Here is a 24,643-nt window from a genome sequence, read left to right on the forward strand (position 1 = left end):
AACAAGATGACTTAGGATACGTCTCCTCCTTGGTGTTTCGCCTTCCTGCCATTGAAGAGCTCATCAGCCAAGAGAGTCACATCCACCATTCACGCCCATCAGCTGCAGACTAGGACAGCGTACTTCTGCAAGCAATCACTTGTGATTTTTACCTGGAAATACAGGTTGTGGATAAGCTGAACTGTATTGTACAATAAGTACAGGAACCTAGTCCTTGTCTCCTGGAAGACTAAGTAGATGTGGTGCTAACTGGCCTGTGGCAAATCCCTGTATACATGCTCTTAACATGCGCTGCATCCGTTATCAGTTGAGGTTATCTATTGCTTTCCATGGAAGAAGTGCAGTCTTGTGGTATGTGACTCAAACCTTTCTGACTTGTTCAGTGATGTTTTTAATAATTACTGTAATGCTCCCATTAATACCAAGACTAATTTTCGTAGAAAAGATACTAGGAATAGGTGTCGGTTATTCTTCACTGAATTTCCATTCTTTAAGGTGTACTTTAAGGTGTCTCTACATACCTGTTGAACACTTAGCACCATCAGTGCTCTAAAATTTAAAAATACATACTTTTTAAAGAAAGCTCTTTGAGAATTTAAATGTTAAGCATTCAGCTTCTCAGAAATCTAGTTTAGATTTGCTCTAAACTTTTTGAAAACCTTAGGTTTTGATTTTTTTTTTCCTGAAAGGAACACTTAAGGTGCTCTTAATATAGGAAAACTCTCCAGTTTCCTTGGTATTAATAATTTTAAATCCTGTGCTGAGAGAGCACCTTAAAAAGTCTCTCCCATACTGCTAGGTTTTAATCCCTTATTGTAATACTGAGGCATACAACAAGTGTACTGAATACCTCTGATGGCCTTACTGTCAGCCCCCAAAAAAGTAACAGCAATTTGCCTGTGACTCTTTAGTTATATACTTCAAAGAGTTCAGACTTGCCTGGATTGGAGCAATTGTGTGTGTGGTGGTAGGGAGCAGGGAGAAAAGACAGGCACATTAGTCCTTCATATGCTTGTCTTTGAGCTGTATCCTGTCAAACTCTTCATTGCCATGGAGCCCACATACATCCATAAAGGCAAATGAACAGATTTCTGAGCAGAAAAATAGCTACTATGTGTAGTAAAGTACTGTATGCTTTTTCTGAAATGCTAAATGGGTTAAAAGTGGGTGCTTGGTTAAAAGGAATAATATAAATGAATGCACAGTAATTTTTATATTCTTACGGAAATTATTGCTGATCTGCTGCAAGTACTCGTTGCTAAATAAGCATCTGATTTTACATCCTTTTGTAAAGCCTGAAGTTGTTTGTTTTTTTTTTCCTCCTTATCATGAATCACAAATACATAGAGCATTTCACTATTCTGGGATAATTATTATTTCTTTGCAGTGGTCGAGATCTGAGAGAAATGATACCCTGACACAAAATACCACTAGTTCCACTTCCTCTTCCCTTTCACACACAAATCTAATCCTATTACATGAAAATTGTTATGTGACAAACTTTGACTGAATATCCTTTACAGTTCTTGGACAAAGCACCCAGATTACCATTACCTTCTTACTGTTAGGTAATATTGAACTTGTTCCAGTAGTTTTTGATACTTTTTTTTCCATAGTATTTGTATACTTCAGCAGTACCTTTCTATTAGTGACTGTTTACAGTAGCAACTGCTGTTCCTTAAAAATAAAAGGTCTATTAAAATGTATTTTTTTATATTTAAAAAACCAAACAACCCAACAACATGACCTGACGCTATTTGATTATGCAAAATATGCACCTTTACATACAACAGAATATTGGTTCCAATAACATCACTATAATGTTTCACAAGCTTTTTTTTTTCCCCACCAGGTCTAAGGTAATAATAATTAAAAAAAAGTCTGATGTTCAGTCATGTCTGTAAAGATGAAAAAAACCTGTTTAACACATTATATAACAGAGTAACTAGCCAATATTTATTCCCTTACTCAAACTTGAATTTTATTATCAGCTGATATTTTTCAGTTGGACAGGGCATAACCAAAGACTGTGGAAGGCTTAACCTGCTTCTCAATTATGGTACTTTGATTATAAATACAAAGTTTAAATTCCTATTAAATTGTGCATCAAGCAGAAAATCCACACGATGCTTCAGAAATGTGAGTTTAACCTGTCAACATAACTATTATTCTGCATACATTGGTGTGAATTTCTTCAGTATGGCACAGCTCTGAACCGTCTAAAAAATATTATGAACTAGACATACTTATCTAGGATTCCTTCCTTTAGAAAGGCCTTAGTCATGATCTGCAGCACTGTTTCCAGGGCAGTTTGAAGATAAATCTTCAGAGTCTACAGGATAAGCAGAGAAAAAGTGAGTAATTCCAGCTCAGAGGAGGGAAAAAAAAAGTAGCTAGAATTATTTGAAGAATCCAGGTAGAGCAGATTAACAGAATTCAAGAAGGTTTGCAAGTTATTCCAAACTTTGTTTTAAAATACTGAACACAAATTCTAGCCTCTTTGGTGCAGTGAAACTGATAGTGTTCTGTTTCAGAAACACCTGCAAGCTTTTGCAGCTTTTTATGGTACTAGGTTTAAGGTCTGAATTTTGTTTTCTCAAAACAAAATTAATATGAATACCAATTCAAATAAATGCCAGTACGGTTGGAGTTTTTGTGTGTGTGTGCACATATCAACACCTAAAAATAGGCTTATAATCAAAACGTTCAAAGTTTTGTGCAAAAACCAGCAGCCTAGAGGGAAAATTTGCTATGTAAGTTTAAAAGAATGCAGTAAGAGAAACATAAAGGATATATTGTACTATTTGAGTCTAACTGCATAAGCAAAGTAAAACATTTACAAGTAGTATACTCTCACCTCCATAAGTTGTTCCACACCAAATGCAATAGAAGTGTTCTTCTCTCAAATAGGCAGTCAACATGTGTAGCTTTTCCGAGACCTAGAGATATTTACAGGTATGCAATGATCTGGAGTTCATATAACATCGAACAGTTTGAGCTACTAACTTTGCTAAAATAGATTGTTTAACCTTTTGCTATGGAAAAGCTACACAATACTCAGTAAGGCATGAAGTTTCCCAAATTTGTAGTAGATGGCACAGGAATTCATGGTCTCTGGAAACATAATAATGGCTGTTGTTTGCTCATCCTTCTTTCCAGCTAAGAAACCTGCACCGAGAGCTATAAATATTACCTAGCTACCTTATTTCAAGTGTATGATATTTTTGGTGGAATTTTTCCACACCTAATCTCTGCAAATCAAACACATAAGGCTAACAACAGCTGTATAATCTAGTTTGTAAAAAGTGTGGCTTTCCAGTGTCCATCTTGAGCTAGTCTGTGAAGCATTTTCAGAAATGACTTAGTGATTCTAATATTCAGCCTAAGACATGAGATAAGGCATCCAAAATTAAAACTCAAAAGCAAGTAACTTTGATTAACTATGTGATCTTGCATATCTTGGCTAAGACAAATAAATGTTTAGAATTTAATTTCTATGCTACTTTTTCCAAAGATCAGCTTCAAAATAGAGGAGCAATAAATCAGTGGTTTAATGTTCTGTATTTTATCATATAACTGCTATAAAAAAAAAAAATCATTGCTCTATGATTGCAAAGAGGCCATTCACTACAGCTTGAAAAATGACATGTATACATACAACTTTTATACATGTATGTACACATACTTTTTAAAAGGAATATTAAATTTAAATCTGAATCAAGCCATTAATTTAGTTGCAGAACTTACACTTAAGTTGGAGCTTGTTGTGCATTCATCTTCCTTGTCTTCCTCATCCTTTTTGTCATCCTCCTCAGGTTCTAGCCAATACCAAGTCTCCTTGGGAACATCAATATCCTTAAATAATGAAGGATTTAATTGAAAATTAGCTGCCTTTGTAGGTTTTCTTGGAGGATGCTGGGTAAAACCAATTTCTAATAGATGACATGTTAGGTTTTAAAACTTTCCTGTAGAGTATAACAGAGAATTCCTAAAGCTGTAGTGGGAAACTAAGTACAGTGGTCCATAAGAAGGATTTTTCACTTTTTTAAAAAAAAAAAAACAAAAACCAAAACAGGCAAATGCATGCTAACATTAAGTTCTATTCCATTTATGTTCAGTATGCGTAAGCCTACACAGCAACATAATCACAAACCAAGGCTGTGAACAGGTACCGTTTCTTATCAGCTGGAGATATGCTTCCCCAAGTTATTTCATCGAGAGATCACACAGTGCTTCCTAATCCACCTCAGGTAAAGCTAAAGGAAGAAGAAACAGCAAAGACGAACTAAGCTAATTCACCTGACTTCATTTGAAGCAGCCCAAGGAGTATCGGACAATCTCAGCACAACTGGGGCAGTATTAACCTCGAACAGGTTAATAGAGAAAAGAAAATACTTCAAGTTTTCAAGTAGCAAAAATTTATAGCAGTTCACTGCTATTACCCATGTTATTCTTTGCAGATGCAAGGTATGTTGTTTCGGGTTTGTTTTTTGTTCAAATGCTTCTTTGGTGAATCTGCTGATTCCCTCAATGACGATCCCCATCCTTGGAGATACTCAAGAGCTGTCTGGACATGGTCCTGGACAACCTGCTTTAGGCAACCCTGCTTGAGCTGGAGGGTTGGACAAGATGACCTCCAGAGTACCTTCCAACATCAACCATTTTTTGATGATGTTGCTCCCTCACTTGAGGCAAACAGCACTGTCATTTAGGACAGCCTGACATTGGCTACTGAAAGATATGCAAACAGCTCAAAAGTAACCACAAGAATGCAGGAGCAAAACCAGGTGAGCTCTGATGAAGCAAATTAAGAAGGGTCACATAAGTTCCCAGGAGGTTGATGTACACCTTCAAATATCTTAATGGTGCAAATGTATACTTTGAAATATTTTAAGAGGACTGAAGTGTTGCCAAACATCAAGACTTCAGGCTAGTTATCTCACAATTTTAGAGAACTTCCAGGAATTGAATCACTACTTTGTTTGTGGCACGTATCTCTAACCTATAAGACTTCCTTCCAACCCCCAAAAACATAGGTCTCACTTTTTGCATATCTAATTGCTGGCAGGCCCTCTGGCTTTTTCGGAGGTCCCCTTCCATCTTACGTTCTTCTTGTTTGTTTTTGAATCTTATTCTGTTAAGAAAAAGTATAGCTAAAATAAGCAGGTAGACAAAACACTGAGATGCATTATAGTCAATAGCTTTTCTAAAATAAAAAAATCTAAGATTCTAGCCTTACTAATTCTCCCACATCAGGACAATGCTGAAGTTAAAAAGTCCTTCTGACATTGTTTCTGTGGGACCACACACGTACTTCTTGGCAGTTATACCTTCAAGACAGTGCTTTTTTAATCACACTATACTAAACACTGTTTTTTCATCAGGCTTTCATAAGACATGAAAAAAGTGGTTCACTACACATCTGCAAAATATACAGTCTTCCCTAGGCTTTCCTTCTCCACAAATAGCAAGCAAATCAGGAGAAAATAAAAACAATACCTAAACCTAAACAAATGTTCTCTGATTTTTAAAACCATTGTAGCAACACTGCTCATGATTATCTGTGGATTTTATATTAAAAAAGATTATATGGTTCTCCAATTTAAAAAGTTACAAATGACTGGATGAAAGTTAGCATGCGTATTTTTTGCATTACAAACATTTACAAAAATGACGCAGCACACACTTTTAGCCTTACAGTGTTCATCTGCTTTTGCTTTAGAACTGAGAAACAATTACTCTATTTCAATTCTTACCTCTCATTCAAAACATTCAAAAATAGTAACACGTTAAAAGAATAACCAAACTTAAAGCATAAAAAAAAAAATAATTGTTTAGACATTGCTTGGAATATCTGTTACATCATTTTACCTGAACTGATCTGCAGCTTGTTCATTTGCTTGTTTTTTCATATGGAGTTTTTGTCTATAGTTTTCCAGTTTTTCTTCAGCTTTTCGCTTTTTTAATTCCTCGTGACCAAGCCCACTTCTGCCTACATAAGTTCAAAAGATGAATGTAAGCAGTTGAGAAGCTCTGATACCCAACTAAGACATTAGGAAGTATCACAAACCTGTTTTTATGTTCAAAGGAATAGGTTCAACGATGCCTTCTCCTGTAAGGGAAAAAATAGGCAAATTTAAGAAATCGGGTCTTTCTCAAACTATGATTTGTGCAGTATTTTCAAGTAGGCAAGCTGCTTTTGCCATTAAATACGTACATTTTCTTGTGACTTTGTTGCCTGGAAGTTGAAAAATCCCCAATCAATGTATGTTTAGTGCATTACAAATGACCCAGCTGAACTGGACCTCACTCTTTTTTGGCTTGTCTGCTGGATTACTATATAAACCTTTTTCAGGACGCTATCAAACTGAAAGAAAATGGTGTTGACTTGACAGGTATAACAAATCTGTGATGAAGCTTTGTTACAGCTTTCTGTACTATTTTTCATCCTAGAATTTCACAACTTGACAAAGATTAAGAATAAAAAGAATCTGTCTGGGCCAGTTAATTTGCCAATTGTCTGCTAGAGACACGTGGAACTGGCACAGCAGTTATTGATGCTTTGTTTTACTGATTTTACTTCATCTACTAAGGCTTCATAAAGGTATGCCAATGTACACTATTTCTTCTTCAGAATCCAACTATAAATTCAAAATGAGGGGTTGATTTTTTTGGAACACTATTAGCTTTGCAAGACTATCAAAACTTCCTTAATACAATTCTTGTAGACATGCAAATACGTAACCGCGTTTACTGAGCAGCAGTACCACTGCTTAACTCACATCTCTTGATAGTCTGTACCACTTTTATTTCAGCTTTTAGTAATTTGCTCTCATCTTTTCTTCTGCCACTACACATTCACAGTTCAGTAACACCAGGGCTCTCAGAGACGCATCTATTGACCCTGTCTACAAATGAAGTAGCACCTACACCCTGTAAAATATAAAGGTACACCTGTATATAGGCACACATTTCCAAATAGCGACAAGCTTACCGCTTTTGCCAAGGGCCTGGCCGCTTTTGTAGCCCATCTTCTGGAGCAAAGCAAAACCTTTGTTCTCATTGCCCAACGCACTTTTCAATACCAAGTCACGTCTCTCTTTTTCTTCTTCTTTTATACTCTTCTGTCTGTTCTTCTCATTGGCTTCTTTTTGTTTTTCTTCTTTCTGAATAGCTTCCTTCATCCGCCTCACCATGGGCAAACCTGGCCTTACATCCTGTCTAAGAGTTAATAATTCCAGCAAACATCAGCACTTTTTTTTTTTTTTTATTTACATGCTTACAATCACTTAGGAGGGGAAAAAAAGAGCCACCTACTTACTTAACAAATAAATCGGACATGTAGTCTTCCTCTTCATCTTCCTCCATGTTTAGCACGCATGCCCCGTTCCGACCCCCTCCTACGAACACTGTCAATCTGCTTTACCACGCATTTTATTTCTCCGCGGGTTACCTAAAATGCAGAACCCGCAACATAAACTTGCCGCTCGGGTCGGCCGCGCTCGGCAGCCGCCGGGAAGCTGAAGGGGTACGGCGCTACCGGACGAAAACACGCCAACCCGGGGGACACCGGGCCGCCGCCCCCTCTCTCCCCCGGGGCACCCGCGCCAGGCTTCACGCCCACCGCGCGTTTTTCGGGGCTCCGCTACCGCCGGCCGCCACGCCTCTCATCCCCTGGACGCCTTCGCCCGCTGCCAAGGCGCCCACAAAGCCGCGGGAGAGCGGAGCGAACCCGCGTACTCACCCACCTCCGCTCGCCCGGCCCGGCCCAGCCCGGCGCCTGCGCGCGTCCCCCCGCCCGCCGGCGCCTGCGCGCCTCCCGCTTCCTGCTGCGCGGTCGCCGGTGCCTCCGCGCTGCTGGGGTCTGTGGGGGCCGGCGCCGGGCACGGGCCAAGGGACGGCGAGAGCTGGAGCAGCCAAGCCCACCGGTAACGGCCTCGGGGCGCGGCGGCTGAGGGGGCGCGTGCGGCGGACCGTCCGTTACCCCCCCCTCCCCCTCCCCTCCGGGGACCGTGGCCGCGCTGTCGCGCCTCGCGCAGCCCGGAGCTGGCAGGACACGGCCGCCGCACGGTAGGAGCGTCAGGCGCGCGCCGTGGCCGTTAACGGGGGCGGGCGGGCGGGCGGTGTCGGCTCGGCCCGGTCCGGCCCGGCCGCGGGGGAAGGGGGGGGCGGGGGTGGGGGAAAGCTGTGGTGGAGCGGGCCGGTGGGTCTGCGCTTCCCTTCCGCGGCTCGGCTCGGCGCTGCTGCCTGCCGCCGCCGGCTGCCCCGAGAGGAGAGGCGGCGGCTGGTGTCTACGCGGGTGAGTGGGGTTGGTGGTGGGGTGTGTGTGGGAGGCAGCGCGCTTCTGGCTGTGTTTTTGGCATTCTCCCTTTCCTGAGGAATGGGTGTCTAGCGAGAGCTGTGCTGCGGTCTTGAGGCGTTACTTCTTGAGGAGGGGGCCTTTGAACCAGGCAAGGGGCACTGGGAGAGGTGCTGCAGCTTATTAAGGTAACCGATGTAGGTAGAAGGACTCAGGCAACAAAAGCCTTCTCACCTGTCGGGAGGGTGCCACTTCCCCTAAACTTGCCTGTTTTTCAGCTTTCTCCACTGAAGTGCATGCGTGATGGAGATCTGAATAGTGGATTTATGCTACAGAAAAATAGCTGGAGAATAGAAAGGAACTCTAGTATGTCTGAACGGTTTATAATCTCTGTAATGCTTCGGTGTAACTTACTGGATCCCCTTTGCCTTTGATAGGCATTTGCTCTGCATCATGTGGGAGATAACAGTGTATTTATTGCTTGTAACTTGCACAGTAAGACCCAGCCCTCGCCAGAATCAGTAGGTAGGCGTTTTTTGCTGAATTTTGGAGCAAAATTTTGGCCAATGTGGGTGAGCTTTGGTTGCCTACCTGCATAACTGTATATTAGACTCTGGGTCTTCAGTTAGTTGAATATCTGTGTAATTGTTCTTGTATCCAGTCCTTTGTGTTTTAGTGGCACAGCTGAATGTATGTGCAGATTTGGTAGCTCAGAGCTTGTGTTTCCTAAATTTAGATGAAGAGGTAAAGGAGTGTGTGGAAGGCGTATAAGGGGTTCACAGCTCTAAAGGTTAGGGGAAAACTAAAACCTTTATCTGGAGAGGAACAGGAGTAATGAGCTGTGCTGCTATATGGTACTCCTGTGCTGTGCAGGTGTGATGAGCAGTGTAGATATCTGGGATGATATCCAAAGAATCATAGCGCCGTCATTCATTGCATTTCTCTCTGCTCTCTTGTAAAAAGGTGTTTTGAGGGAATGAGTCTGTGCCATATTGATAGGCAATACCTCCTTTCTTTATAACTTAAAAAAAAAAAAGGCCAGAAGATGTCTTTGAAGGTGTCAGGGAGAGCTGTATGTGCTTCCATATGTGGCTCCTCCATGTTTGCTGATCTGTCGCTGGAGGTGTATGCAGTGAAAAAGACTATTAATTCAAATAACAAGAACAGGGAACAAACTAAGCATTACAGACACTGTGATGCTTTAGTTTCATCAGCACCAAATCATTAAGGTAAATTTAGAACCATGCTACCAACTATAGTTGTAATATTAATATGCCACCCTTTACTACTGTGTAATCTGGGGACTGTTTAAAAAAAATTAAAATTATTTAATTTAAATCACTTCATTTGACATAAAGAATGTGTTGGGTTTGACCATGAATGAGGAAACAGCTTGGAGCACTTGAGAGCACAAGTGGAACAGTACAGCTGTTGACAGATATGTCTTGCATAATACTCCTTAGCTGCTTTGCTTTTTCTGGTTTGCCCGAGATCCTAGGTTCAGCATCACTGCATTCAGGTTTTGGGGTTGTCTTTCTTTTTTTTTTTTTTCTCTTCTTTTTGCTGAAGATGGTTGACTTTATTTTGTGATTTTTAGATAAGTTTTGGGTTTTTTCTAGCTGTTCTGCATTAAAAAGCTATACTTTGTTTAAATGTGGTTTGCTAAGGTTAAGTTGTCTGCAGAGTGTTTGCTTACAATGATAAGTGTGCTTTCGGTAGTGCTTTGCTGCTACCCCCATTCACTGTTTAAGCGGGATCTCGGGTGTTTGATCTGTAGTATTTTGGCTGTTGGGGACACTTGCAGTCATTTGGCTGCTGCTTGTATTCCAGTCTGTCACACATAAGGCTTGCGGGGTTTCAGAGGGCTTAGAGCAAGGCTAGTGGGATCTGGGAAGTCTTAGGTCAGTGATGCCAAATGCTGTCACTGTTCCTTCTTCTGTCAAATTTGTGATGGATGGAAAATCCTACTTGTGGCAGGCACATTTCCTTCTCACCTTTTCTCTTGAAGATGTTGAGAAGGTGGCCAGGTTCGTGGCCAGGTTCATGCCCAGGCTTCGGGACTGTGGTCCAGAGTCTTGATTAGGGGCAATACTTATGCTATTTTATGTAAGAGGAGATGACTCTTTTATCTCTTTTATGTGGTTTTCTTTTTTTCTTTAAATGGGGATGTCACTATATTTTTCTTAGCTAAGAGTTGAGCACCTATGGGCAACTTCAGGGTGCTTTTTTACAATTAACAACTTTGTTCCCTGAAACACCAATGGATGTACTCGGTTGTAAATATGCGCGTAGTTTTTATGTGAGACTGCTTAGCTAAGACAAGTCTAGGCAGGCTGGAGCAATGATACTGTAATTTATAGATTTCATCGTCATATTTTAATTTGATTTTCAAAGCTTTGTACTGTTGTACTATATTTTATACTAACATTTTTATTTTTATTTTAGAGTTGCTACATAAATTTACGATAAAACTGGAATTTAAGCAGTTATGGAGCTGGCTCATAGTTTGTTACTGAACGAGGAAGCATTAGCTCAAATCACAGAAGCAAAGAGACCAGTCTTTATCTTTGAGTGGTTACGATTTCTGGATAAAGTGCTGGTAGCTGCTAACAAGGTAATTTAATGTTGTTTTCCCCTTCTTTCTAAAACATTTGTATTAATTTCATGCTAGAGAAAGTTGACAGGTAATGGCCAGGCAATAACTGTATGATTTCAGATTCAGCCTGCAGAGCCTCTCTATTAGTTTGTAGCTTTTAAGTGTTTAATTGTAGGCAGTCAGTATGACTCTGTTATATAACACGTAGCTTGGTTTGAGTTCTTCACTGTTGTAAGTATTTGGAAGGCAAAACCTTCCCTCACAGAGTAGGGATTCTTGATGTTAAAGAGGATTAAAAGATGTTCTAGGCAGGTATTGCTGTAATTTTAGTAAGTATTTTTAAAAAGTAAAAATTAAATAGGGTAACAGCTAATTCCAAGCATTTGATCTCTCTCTCTGCTGTTGAATGTACCTCAAATCTCTGTGAGACAAGCGATTTGCTGAATTACATACAATTGGGAGTGGTATGAGATTTAATTCAATCTCTTGTTGGTTTTTCTGAGTGTTGGAGGCAAGACACAGGATTAAGTTACTTTTTCTTTTTTATTAATATTTGGTCCATTAACAGACAGATGTCAAGGAAAAGCAGAAGAAACTTGTAGAACAGCTAACAGGACTCATCAGCAGTTCCCCTGGGCCACCTACGCGAAAACTACTAGCAAAAAATCTTGCTGCTCTCTACAGCATTGGAGACACATTTACTGTTTTTCAGACGCTTGACAAGTGTAATGACATCATCAAGAGCAAAGATGATACTGCAGCCTACCTGCCCACGAAACTGTATGTTTAATATTATTAGGGGAAGGGGAATAATTTTTAAGTGAAGAATCTGCCTGGATGTGTGCACGTTATGTTTACTTGCATTTTGCATGTTTAGCTGAAGTTTACACATACTTGATATATTCATTAATGACCTGGATGAGGGGACAGAGTGTATCCTCAGCAAGTTTGCTGATGATACCAAACTGGGTGAGGTGGCTGACACCTCAGAGGGCTGTGCTGCCATCCAGCGTGACCTGGACAGGCTGGAGAGCTGGGCAGAGAAGAATCTAATGAGGTTCAACAAAAGCAAGTGCAAGGTCCTGTACCTGGGGAGGAAGAATGCTAGGCACCAGTATAGGTTAGGGGCGGACCTGCTGGGAAGTAGCTCGGAGGAGAAGGATCTGGGGGTCGTGGTAGACAGTAAATTATCCATGGCCCAGCAATGTGCCCTTGTCGCCAAAAAGGCCAATGGAATCCTGGGCTGCATAGGGAAGAGTGTGGCCAGTAGGTCGAGGGAGGTCATTCTCCCCCTCTACTCTGCACTGGTGAGGCCACAACTGGAATACTGTGTCCAGTTTGGGGCTCCCCAGTTCAAGAGGGACAGGGAACTGCTGGAGCGAGTCCAGTGAAGGGCAACTAAGATGATTAAGGGATTGGAGCATCTCCCTTATGAGGAAAGGCTGAGAGAGCTGGGACTCTTTAGCCTGGGAAGAGAAGGCTGAGGGGAGACCTTATTATGGCGTACAAGTATCTAAAGGGTGGGTTGAAGGAGGATGGAGCCAGGCTCTTTTCATTGGTTCCAAGTGACAGGACAAGGGGTAATGGGCACAAGTTAGAACACAGGAAGTTCCGTTCAAATACACGGAAACAGTTCTTTACAGTGAAGGTGACAGAGCACTGGCACAGGCTGCCCAGGGAGGTTGTGGAGTCCCCTTCTCTGGAGATTTTCAAGACCCGCCTGGATGCAGTCCTGCGTAGTGTGCTCTAGGCAATCCTGCTTTAGCAGGGGAGTTGGACTAGATGATCTCTAGAGGTCCCTTCCAACTCTGAAAATTCTGTGATTCTGTGATATATAGCAGAGAAAAGAACAGGATTGAGATTGTGGAGGGCAGGACTCAAAGGTGACACATACATTGCTATTGGAAAGTGACGTGCTTTCCTCTAGGCAAGGGGGTATCTTATGTTTCTTCACAAGCTTATGTCATGGAGAGGATAACAGTTGATGAAGTAATGCAATGAAGAAATTCCACTGGTGGGATTGCTGATTGGGCTCAGGTACCCCATTTAAGATGGGACCTGCAGATTGTCAAACGAGAGCATTATGTATGCCAAGAGAATTTTAACCAAATGCTCAAGTTTTGTTTTGTTTTTGGTTTTTTTTTTTTTCATTCAAAACATGCCTGTTTATATTCCCCTACTGTAGATACACTGCACAAGTTTCTCAGAGTCTGTACACTTGGATGTGTGTGTGCATTATGTGTGGTACAGTTTGTCTTTATGTATGGAAGCAGTCTTGCTGGTAGGAATTTGGTTAATGCCACAAATAGCATCTACTGAAACTGTTTTTAGCACGTTTCTAAACATGCTGCTTCATCTGTTCACAGTGTCTAGTGAACTCCAATTTGTGTTGTCCTTCAGACATTATCATGACAGTAGTATTTAACAATAAAATCCGGAATAGTCACCATTTGGACAGAAACTGCCCTCCTTTTATTTGAAGCTGTTGCAGCTCTGTGAGGGGCTTGTATAAGTGGGGAGGGTTTAGTACTATATAACATGCTCTGAAACTTAGGCTACCAACTCAAGTGGTAGTCCCCAAAGTTTTTTACTCTATGATTACAAACTTCAGTTTTTGATGTTTGTGTAGAAGAATTGTGTAGGAGACATGCCCTTTAAGGAGTTGACTGTAATGAGTTTGTAACAAATAGCTTTGCTAAAAAGTCATTTACACAAGAGTTTCAGGTTTAAAAAAGAGCCTTTCATCACAAAGTTCCTTTGTGATGAAAAAGTGCATGTTTTCAGAAGCTGCTTCTGTGACTGTCCTGGAGTAATTTGTGTATATAACTGCAGTACGGTGTTAAAATATTCCTACTGTCTAATGGCAGGGCACGAAAAACGTGTATATAACTGTTTATGGATCTAGTGATTTTTACAGTGCCTATAAATTTTCTTGTGTTCTGCAATAATTTATGCGTTTTAAGTTCTTAGGCTTAAAAAAACCCCATCATTCAGTATCTACAAAAATGTGTCAGGATATATTAAAAAGTAGAGGTTATCTTGCAGGTGTTTGGAAAAGAGGCAGTTTATTGAAACACAGAACCCTAATCTTGCTGAAATTTGAGAATATACTTGTCTTCTCCAGAATTTTTCACTATGTATGTAGATCCTGTAATATTATCCTTTCAAATACATTTATGTTTTAGAAGCTAATAACTTTTCTGTTATTTCTTTTGTAAATTAAAAAATTATTTAAATGCACAGTGTTAATCAGCCAGTATAACTAATGGATAATAAATAGATTTTTATTCATCAACGATGATTAAAACATGTGTTTCTATTTAATTATTTGTCTTCATTTAGATCATACTGAAAAGGATACACTGATTAATGTCTTTTTTTATAGGGCTGCTGTGGCATGTGTTGGAGCATTTTATGAAAAAATGGGCAGAATGCTGGGTAGTTCTTTTCCAGAAACAGTGAATAATCTTTTAAAGTCTCTAAAAAGTGCAGAGGTAAGTTTCGGATTATTTTATATGTATGGTCTTGATGCCATTTAAACTGAAACCTGCTTCCTCCAAAGGTATTTGCCAAAATGCCTGGATTCTTTGCCTTCTACCTAGAAAACTGCAAATCACTTACATAGTATCAAGTTAAACGTGCATGTATTTTTCCTGCAGAGCGTTTAGAGTTTTGTCATATGAATATTATAGTAGTTCCTTCATAGTGGCATCAATAATTAAAATTGCAAAATGGTTGTATGTACCATTTCTAACTACTGTTTTAGGATTTCTGCTCATGTACCCTTAATAAACGTTCAGTTGTTTAAAAATGAATAATACTACTTAAGTTTTGCAACAAAGATGCTGCTGTGCGTGTGAGCAGGATACGTTGTACCCTGAAAAGCGAGAACGTGTCATAATATTGAGAGAATGAGTCCAAGGCAGTCAGTGGGTCTGATTTGATGCAAATAGCTCTGTTGGGTTGTTTTTTTTGTTTTGTTTTGCGTTTTCTTGTGTTTTCTGTTTGTGGTTTTGTGTGGGGGTGGGTTTTGTTTGCTTGTTTTATTTTTAAAAATCTCTGAGAAGTTGGAAGGAGTACTGATTGTGTGGATCTTGTCCTGGCAGCAATTTTCTTTGGCTGTGTCATTGTACCTGCGTGGTTATTTTTGTTTGTTTGTTTGTTTGTTTTTTAATTTTTTTTTGTGCCCTCCAACTGTAAGTGCCTGCCTGTGTGCAGGGTTAGTAGGAAGCTGTTGGGCTTCCTGTTCTCTTATATCGACTATTTTTTCTTTTTTCCCAATGCTGCAGCAAATAATGGTGGGGCAGGACAGAAGCATCTTGTCCAGGGCCAATTTATTGGATTGCCCTGGCTCATCTTAGTTTATGTGACAACTGAGGCCGTTTTAATAAAGCTGTGCAAAGTACTTATTGCTATCTAAAACCAGTTAGGTATCAGTTGTACATGACTTCAGTGAACTATATGATCAATATCTCCAAAAATATTCCTTCACAGAACCATATATACATAATATATATACACATATACATGATATAAATAAATACAGAATTATGCACCTGGTTCTTGGTAGAAGTACTATGTCCATGTTTTGCATAAATGTGTTTTTTTTTGTGTGTGTGTGTGTGCAGTCTCAGGGCCGCAGTGAAATTCTGATGAGTTTACAGAAAGTCCTAAATGGACTTGGAGGAGCAGCAGCTTCTTGTCATCGTGATATTTATAAGAATGCCCGTTCTCTGTTGACAGACAGATCTATGGCTGTACGATGCGCAGTGGCTAAGGTGGGTGTGTTTCTCAGCAGTCCTAAAAATTCTTGTGCTGTGAGTGCAGCAACAACCTGCGGTTGAACTGTGACCTGCTGTTTATGATAGGAAATTTGGTAATTGCTTGGGCACGGTAAGTCCGTACTAGTTTACACTGAAGACTCAGACATTGGACTTACTTCATGTAAACAGAGGTACTGTAATACTGTTTTCCCCACTTTGTAAACAAATATGAGGTAGACTATATTGCTGTGAGCTGCAGTGGGAGAGATTTTTGGTAACGTTGTTCTTTTGTTGTGCTTTCCTCTTTTTATTTATGTATTAACCTATTCCATGAGTCTGTTTACTCAGCTAAGTTATTGGGTAAATGGGAGAGTGTGTGTGTGGGGAAATTAACTCTTAAAATATTCATATTAAAATATTTGCTGAATAAACCTGACAATTACACTGATACTTAGATAAAAGATAAGAATGGTCTCCATTGGTGCTCAGCAAGTCTTTTTTTCCTACAGTGTCTGCTGGAATTACAGAATGAAGCGGTGTTCATGTGGACAGCTGAACTAGAGAATGTTGCAACGCTGTGCTTTAAAGCTCTGGAAAACTCAAACTATGGTGTGCGAGTTGCAGTGTCAAAGCTTTTGGGGACAGTCATGGCTACAGCACTTATACCAAAACAAGCAACAGGTACAAGTACTTCTGGGTTCCATTTCTAAGTGGACAACCTACCCCTTCAGTACCGTATCACATGACAGTGTTGCATGATACATAGTTGTTCCGGTAATGGCAGGTTGTAGGTGGAGTGTTTGGTTTTATAAACTCTAAGCTAAAACGAGAAAAGAGTGCAGAGTTCCCGTTGTAGTCATACAAAGAAAGAGTGAGCAACTATCGAAATCACCTGGGAAAAGTAACTTATTTTTTAAGTATGAAAACTAACTGGTATCTGAAATGTTGGCTAGATTTATGTTTGCAAGACAGTTTTGAATTGATAAGTCTGGTTTCAAGATTATTGCTTGTATTGGTTGGAACTTTGGGATTAAATGATTATTTCTCTTTTTGCAAAAGTGATGCGACAGAATGTGAAGAAAGCCACACTGGAGGAGGTCTTGGAGCTCATGGCCACAGGATTTTTGCGAGGAGGATCTGGTTTCCTAAAGAGTGGTGGAGAGATGTTAAAAGTAGGAGGATCTGTCAATAGGGAAGTGAGAGTTGGTGTTACTCAGGTTTGTCATAAGATGTAATATTTTTTTACTTTTTTTATAGTGTAATGTTTATACATAGCTAACCCTTTTAGTAGGAAAAATACAGGCTTCTGTTCTTTATTTCTTTATAAATTAACTTACAAGTCTAGTTTGACTCACTTGTTCTGTGAGATGTACATGCGGTGTCATTTACCTAAGCTACTTTCTTTTATTTTTGATGTGCAGTAACAATAGATTAAAATATGTGCCAAGAAGATCTTATTTGATCAGTGGGATTAACTTGCAAAAATATTTGAAATCTTAGTATCTTTAAAACTTCAGCTCCATATTTAAATTTGATTTCTTTGTAGAGAGGACACACTGTTGTCCTTTTGTGTGTGCTTGCTCTTTTTTCACCTGCTGGGTAAAGTTTGCAGCCCTGATTTGTTAAACTACTTTTCTTCTTTCCATATGAATGTCTTGAGTAGGTGAAATCTGCTGAATGTGAAAGCTCCAATTGTCTGATAGAGAAAGGTGGCAGCAGCATCTCTTCAAATTCAGTCATTCTTACTCTGACATATATTTTGATATACTGCAGTAACTTGCCAGAATCTAGGGTTTTTTTTTTTTTTGATCATTGGGAGTTTTGTGAAACCCTTTTATTTTTCTCAGCTTTTTCAAGTGAACTTGGCGAAAATGCCCGGTCTTAATTGTGAATTAGAATATATTTGTGCTCTGGTGTTATTGACATTATGTTCTTAAAAATTTTTGGAGACACACATTTAGAGCAATGGACTGTTTTTTCTTGCTGTCATCCAAAGAGTATTTTGTGCTTCCCAGTATATGTAGCAGTATAGGAGCTACTCTTGGCACTGGGAACAGCTTCAACGATAAAGGCCTGGGTAATGGATAGATGCATCCTTCTTAGCCTCATTAGGGTTGCTTATTACTAACTGATATTGCTACTGTACTGCATTATGCATGCGTATAACTGTAGTCTTTCGTCCTCAGTGACTGAATATAGTCTCTTTCCTGTTTTAATTGGATCTGTATGTAACTTCTGAATTTGCAGGCCTATGTTGTCTTTGTTACAACATTAGGAGGTCAGTGGTTGGAGCGCAACTTTGCTACGTTTTTGTCGCATGTACTTGATCTGGTCTCCCATCCTCGTGCAACTCAGACCCACGTGGAGGCAGTTTACTCTCGAAGATGCGTGTCCTTTATCCTGAGAGCAACTGTGGGCAGCTTACTCGGGGAGAAAGCACAGATTGCAGCTGCCAAAGATATATGTCAAGCCATTGGTAAACAAATGAAGGCAGTGGGTGAGAACCATTTTTCTGTATTTGAGACCAGTTGAAAGTTACTGTCATTATACTGGGTCAGCAGTCTTTCAGCTTGCTTCTACTGTGAGGAGTAATTTTGTTACGGTAAAAGATTATTCAGCTGCTTTCTGTTTGAAATATGATATCCAAAATGTAAGTCCTACTTGGAAAGTGATTGTGTAAAATTGGCTTCTTATCCCGTGATGGCTTTTGACATTGCATTTGTTTAGTGTGGAGTGGGGGTAAAATGTGTGCATTTGCAATCTATCTTGGGATAGGTTTTCTTGACAGTCGTGCAGAATTCTTTACTACCAGTGTTGAAGATCCTGTAGGTCAGGATTCTTGTAGATCCTTGTGTATCCCCTAGTAATATCCGTACTGATACCCAGTTGGATTTTACAGGGGACAAATAAAGATGTAATCCGAAGGCTGGAGTTAGAGAACATAAACGTGGCCCCTTTGCAGAATATGTTATCACTAAGAGGACTGACAAAACTGTGTTGACATTTGTTTCTTATGAAATGAGTTAATTGGAGCTGGAGATTGAGAAAGTAAACTGGAATTGCATAACAATGCATTTACCAAACATCTGTTTCTTCTCCTTTTCTGCTGCCATCTAATTTGAGTTTAAAGTAATGTTTAACATATGGAAATGGAATTGATTTTGAAACTCTTGCAGGTTTTTCTCATAACTATTTTTTGATAGGGTAGGTATGGGATCTTAAAGCGGTTCTGATTACAATAAGTATTACTTCCAGGAAAATAAGTCTATTGGAAATGCAACTGCTGAGATGAAATAGTTACAAAAATTCCTCCTCCTGCCACCTTGTCAGGGTTGCAGGAAATTCTGTTATGTATTTGGATGATTGGTAGAACCATTTCATTTTTTTGAGCCTTTCTGATGAATCTGATGATAAATTGGAAGGATTTTTAATTGGTAATGATTGTTTCCCTTCATATAAGGGGGGTGCCTTTCTAAATTTGTGCTGTAGTAGACTTAGAAGCGTTAAGCTGATACTAAAGTCCCTTTTATTTCAAGTGACAGTTGTTGCTTCTGGGATATTGTGCAGGAGAAAGAACCTACAGTGGGATCTAGGAACTTAATTGGATAACTTAAGATGATTAGAGGTTGTGATTAATTATTTACTAAAAGTCTGGGGCTTTTTTGTTTTATTCCATATATATGCATGCAAATTTGTATGCCAAATGTATATATGTCAAGTTTATATTTTTAGTTACTGTGTATAGATGCAATACACACATACTGTATATGTGTATACTTGTGTTTTGCTGTGTTATACTGTTAATCCTACCTCTTAGTGCACTGCCATCCATAGTAACTGCTGGGCATCTATTTTTCATGGTCTTTGGGTGATTGTGTTTGGCCAATAGCTGTAAAACTATTTCTCTTCAGTGTGTTTGGTTTGCGAGTTCACACTATGACCAAACTTGTGGTTTTGTTTTAATATAGGGTTGATGTCAAAACTAAACTGTCCTTTTCTATCCTGTATACGTTCAGGTGTGATTCAAATGGTAGTTAAGCAAGATGCTTTTGTTTTCTTTTCTGCAGAAGCAGTAGTGAATGATGCTAACAGCGAAAATAAATCGGGAGCTGCTGATGTAGCTGCAAGCCAGCATGTAATGGTGTGTGCCCTCCAGGAACTGGGTAGTCTGGTTCAGAGTCTGAATGCCACTGCATCTCCTCTTATTCAAGAACCCTCTATTGGTATGCAAATACATTTAAATAGATTAAATGAGACATTTGAGCAATAAATATGAAATATCATGAAATCTAGTTAAATAATAAGTTAATGTGTAAGAAATAAATTGATGAAACTAGCATTCCCTGTAGTACTCCACGTAGCTACGTTTGTCCAGCTCATTGTGTTTAGTGCCCTAATTTTAATTCAAGTTTGACAAAGTATTAAGCAACTATTTTGATCAAAGTCTGGCTGAAGCTGTATTTTAGGGTGAGTTAAGTTGTAAAGTTGTGATTTTTAGCATTGATTTATTTCTGATAATGGTTTTATAGGAAATGCATTGTTTTGCTATATAAAGTCTGAAATATTTGCTCCTGGAAAGCTGGATTGCCTTCAGATATCAAATTTCTGTGGGGAGGTTAAAAGTATTTTGTCGAGATGAAGCTGTGGATAGTCCTATTTTAAAAAGCTCGTTATTTGACTTATTGTAGTGTTGCAGTTTTTTCAGTTTGTGGATGCCTATGTTTTTTTCCAGTGGAAGTGCAAGCGCCTTTATATGTTTCATTATGTAGATTGTTGTCTTGATGCATATGACATTCTTCTCATACTGATTTTTCTGCAACTATGGGGTGTGGAAGGTTGTGCTCATATTTATTCCTTCTGGTTGCTGTGCCCCATAAGAACAGAGGGCACTGTATCTCAGTGTTCTTCTGCTATGAAGTAAGCAGGCAGAAATTGTTCACTAGCTACAGAGCAAGCAAGCGATAAGGCTTGTGGGCTTTGAAGTAGGAGTTTTCAAAGTTAGAGATCTGGATGAAGGCAGGCATTGGTGTAGAGACAGATTGGACTGAAGAGCTCACAGAAAGCAAGATTAGCTAGGCGTGGAGGTTTGGAAAGTGTGGAAGGATCGTAATGGTGCAGGGGAGACAGCATTGTGTCAAAAGCAGAGTACAGCTGTCAGTAACATATATAGCAAGTGCTAGTCTACAATGTGAAGCAAAACCAAAGATCAGTCCTACTGCTGCTCTGTTATTGGCAATCTGTGTAAAAGATGGGCAGATTGTAGGAATCATCTTGTCCAGTGCCTGTTCCCTCATATAGGGTTACTGCCTCATCTTAGTTGTTCAAGTAGTAGAAGTCGGTGCTGTGGCTCTGGCAGCTCCAGCTTTGCTCGTAAAACCTGATGTGGAGCAGTATAATGCTAATTACACTTCTGTCTTTCCTTAAAGAAAAAGGCAAAGTCATAAAATTTAAGTACTTTAATTGTGACTTTCTTAACTTTCATGTTCCCTTTCTAGAACTGACTCAGTTTACTTGTCTACATATATTAAAAAGCACATTGTAACTTTAAGGCCGTAAACTCTCTTTTCTGTAGGTCTGTTGGAGACAGTAACTTCAGTTCTTCTTCATCCCAGCATGGCTGCTCGACTTGCTGCCGCATGGTGCTTGCGGTGTGTAGCTGTGGCATTGCCTTTTCAGTTGACTCCATTTTTAGATAGATGTGCAGAAAGACTCAACAATCTGAAGACCTCCCCTGAAGCTGTTAGTGGCTACAGTTTTGCAATGGCTGCTTTGTTAGGTGGTGTGCATCAGTGTCCCTTAGGTATTCCTCATGCCAAAGGAAAGGTGAGATAATGAGGGTTTCATCTGTGGGTGTATTAACAGATACGTTTTTGTTTAGAAGTAATAGCTTTGCAAAATGTATGACATGGTAATAGGTTAAAGCATTACTGAAACAGAACTTGTGCCTAGCAAGAGAGCAATGGCCAGAGAGTGTGCTTATAGTATTTCAGTTGCAAAATTTACCAGCTTTTTCACCCTCTCTCTTTCAAATTTACATTCTTGTTTGGCATATTAATGAGTAGTTGCTGAAGAGAATATTACTGTCTGTATTGTCATACGCATAACACTAATCTGCATTAAATGTAATCTGCTTTCATTCTTTATAGAAGGTCAATTTAAATTATTTGAGAACGTCTTTATATAGGGTGGATGTGTAGCAGTAGCTTGCAGTGGCTTAATTTATATTTTTAAAATGCTTTTTTTTTTTTTTTTATTGGTGCAGATGGTGGTCAGTATTGCTGAGGATCTGTTACGAACTGCTGCACAAAACAGCAGACTCTCCTTGCAGCGAACTCAAGCTGGATGGCTTTTACTTGGAGCACTTATGACTTTAGGTTTGTAAAAACAGTTGTTTTTTGTTTTATTTTAATGCCTGTCCCACACTTCTGATTATCCGGTGTGGCAAATGGTCTCTACATATAAGCAGTCCAGTATCTAGCACAAGAGTATTTATACCAAGGGAAACAAAGTGTTAGTGCATTTATTTCAGCAGTGTTGTTTATGCTGGGGAGAAGGGAAATATTAGTGTATATGTAAACTGAAAGACAGTAGAAGGTGTCATACCTAAAAGAAAATTCTGCTCTGTTTTTAGAAACCCAGCCTTTTCTATGAAAAGGGTAAAATTGCCCTTAGTCTTCCTTCCTTAATACTGTGGTGTAGAAGAAATGGACTGTAAATAAAATGTAATCAGCATTCCAACAAGTTGCATGTGTGCCTCTGGATCTGTAGCAGTACTGATTAGAAATGTTATAAAAGCCAGCCTCATGTTCATATCTGCCATCACAAAAATATCAGAAGCTGTATTTTGAGAGTTTATAAGTATACTCTTGAATTTTGCAGCAATAGTGTGTTTTTTTTTCTGATGCATTCTGCAGTATTTTGATCTCTCAGCAAATACCATTTTATGTTTCGTCTTGCTTCTCCAAATTGTCCCTTGTTTTTTTCCCAGCTTATTGTCATGGTTTTCTAACAGTGTAACACTATTTTGGTTGTCCTTCTCCAGTGTATTTTTAATGCGCTTGCACTGGATCTTCTGGAACTTTTTCAGAACTTGTCTTTAAACTTGGCCGTTAAACTAGTTAGATAATTGGTAACTGAGTAGTAAACTACTAATTCTATGAACAAGTTAGGGTAGGCTGAAGAGCTTGTCTTCAAAATTGTAATACAAAAATAAATTAGAAGTCAGGCTACAGAGATAGTAAGAAGACAGTTGGCAGCGGTTTACATATGGTGTGACAACGTACAGAATTGCCTATTTACTGTTTTTAGTACTGATACCAACAGACAGACTTATCTATAGTATTTATTTGCAACACTTTCTACTTAGAAATGAGAAGGAATTTCCTTTGGTTTTTCTTGTTCAAGTAGGGAGAAAACGAAGAGAAGTGAAGTAAGACAAAAATAGCTTAAACAGCAAAAGCCTTCATGGCAGATTGTTCACGATTAAATGCAAGTTTTTATTATACTGTCACTTTTTTTTTTTTTTTTTTTTTGTGTGTGTAGGTCCTTCTGTTGTTCGGTATCATTTGCCTAAAATGTTGCTGCTATGGCGAAATGTATTTCCACGTTCTCTGAAGGAGTTGGAAGCAGAGAAAGCGAGAGGAGATTCTTTTACCTGGCAAGTAACGCTGGAAGGCCGTGCTGGAGCTCTGTGCGGTAAGAATTTCAAACGTTGAGATTACAAGTGTGCAGTAAACCAAAATGTGATCCCAAGTATTATAGGGAGAACTCTTGTAACTTCACTGCTTTCCTTGATGAAAATCTGGCACATCATGTTAATTTCCAGTGTGACCTGGTTTTGGATATAGTTTTATGAACATGTCACACAGTCTTTGATTAAACATTTTCAGTTGCTGCTTTTTGATGTTCTCTTAGGATCTGTATCTTGCTTATGCTTTATATTTGTTTGTCTCAGTAAATTTTAATTTAAACTATTTTGTTATTAGCTATGAGAAGTTTTGTTGCTCACTGTCCTGAGCTCCTTACAGAGGATGTGATCAGGAAATTGATGACACCAATAGAATGTGCCATGACAATGATGTCGCAGTAAGTAGGCAGCTTTTGCTCTTTATTCACTTTTGTCTTTTCCTGGACCTGAAACAGTAGAACTAATTTGTTTTAATTCATATTCTGACCTAGTACTGCGCTGTCACTGCTTGTCCACGTTGAAAAAAACTTTTATCAGCATTGTGTTTATGGTCATTAGCTTCGTAAAAGTATATTATTGCATGGCCTGTGCTGAAGGGCCTACCATGGTAGCTTGTGTTAACTGTCATTTAGATTTCCAGTTCAGTGAGTTTTTGAGTTTGTGGTTTGCTTATCCTTGGGCAAGTGAGAAAACTAAGATATTGGTATACTGTATGTTAATCAATAAACTCTTCTCCTATGAAATGTACTAATGAAAAGACTTCAAATGTTTTACAGAATAAAAGAAAAAACACAGTTTTGGGTTGGGTTTTGTGGTTTGGTGTTGTGTAGTCTGTGTCTGTTCCATTCTCCCCATCCCCTGATTAAAGATAGGCGTTTATTCTAAGGAGGTACATGTCTCCAATTTACAGCAGTGTGTGTTTTTGAAAAAACAAAGTTTGCTCAGTACAATTACCTGTGAAAATGCATTGAAAATTTGAGTAATGCTGCTCAGAGTAGTTCTCTGAACACGTGTCTTCTTGTCTTGGCTAGAGACATGTCTTGAAAAGAAATCTGAAAATACTGCAATATTTCTGTCTGCCTCTTTCTCTTTTGTTTCTATAGCATTCCATCAGTAATTAAAGCCCATGGAGCTCATCTCAAAGCTAGTGCAGCTATGGTCCGTTTAAGACTTTATGATATATTGGCTTTACTACCTCCAAAGACATATGAAGGTACATGAATTTTTAAACAATTTTTATTAAAGTAAAAATTCTACTTACTCCTTTTGATGTATTTTTGGTGCTTGCCTTTGAAGCA

At 39.2% G+C, this 24,643-nt stretch overlaps 2 protein-coding genes across 3 annotated transcripts in view; one reads left to right on the top strand and one right to left on the bottom strand.

The window, feature by feature from the left end:
- Positions 1-12: 12 nt before the first annotated feature.
- On the bottom strand, positions 13-7,854 carry GPATCH11 (G-patch domain containing 11). Of its 2 annotated transcripts, none has more exons than XM_082480519.1 (10): positions 7,745-7,854; positions 7,322-7,453; positions 6,995-7,221; positions 6,071-6,112; positions 5,872-5,992; positions 5,044-5,134; positions 3,748-3,855; positions 2,858-2,939; positions 2,247-2,332; positions 13-152 (listed from the first exon to the last, which is right to left on the bottom strand). In XM_082480519.1, the coding sequence occupies exons 2-9, from the start codon at positions 7,366-7,368 to the stop codon at positions 2,277-2,279; spliced, it is 774 nt and encodes a 257-aa protein (XP_082336645.1). In that variant the 5' UTR covers positions 7,369-7,453; positions 7,745-7,854; the 3' UTR covers positions 13-152; positions 2,247-2,276. The 2 variants fall into 2 exon arrangements, with proteins under 2 accessions (XP_082336645.1, XP_082336646.1); XM_082480520.1 differs by having other exon boundaries at positions 7,749-7,789.
- A 2,933-nt stretch (positions 7,855-10,787) lies between these two features.
- The window catches only part of HEATR5B (HEAT repeat containing 5B), a gene marked incomplete at its 5' end in the record, with an annotated part of 59,175 nt that continues 45,319 nt past the window's right edge, over positions 10,788-24,643 (top strand). The window contains 13 exons of the mRNA XM_082480171.1: positions 10,788-10,913; positions 11,464-11,675; positions 14,281-14,389; positions 15,524-15,673; positions 16,168-16,339; positions 16,718-16,875; positions 17,906-18,155; positions 19,726-19,881; positions 21,231-21,481; positions 21,921-22,032; positions 23,201-23,353; positions 23,644-23,743; positions 24,449-24,558. Coding sequence (XP_082336297.1) covers positions 10,788-10,913; positions 11,464-11,675; positions 14,281-14,389; positions 15,524-15,673; positions 16,168-16,339; positions 16,718-16,875; positions 17,906-18,155; positions 19,726-19,881; positions 21,231-21,481; positions 21,921-22,032; positions 23,201-23,353; positions 23,644-23,743; positions 24,449-24,558 — 2,059 coding nt within the window. The remainder of the gene's footprint in view (positions 10,914-11,463; positions 11,676-14,280; positions 14,390-15,523; positions 15,674-16,167; positions 16,340-16,717; positions 16,876-17,905; positions 18,156-19,725; positions 19,882-21,230; positions 21,482-21,920; positions 22,033-23,200; positions 23,354-23,643; positions 23,744-24,448; positions 24,559-24,643) is intronic.

Source organism: Vanellus vanellus (assembly GCF_965231255.1).
Source record: "Vanellus vanellus genome assembly, chromosome: 3".
NCBI lineage: Eukaryota > Metazoa > Chordata > Aves > Charadriiformes > Charadriidae > Vanellus > Vanellus vanellus.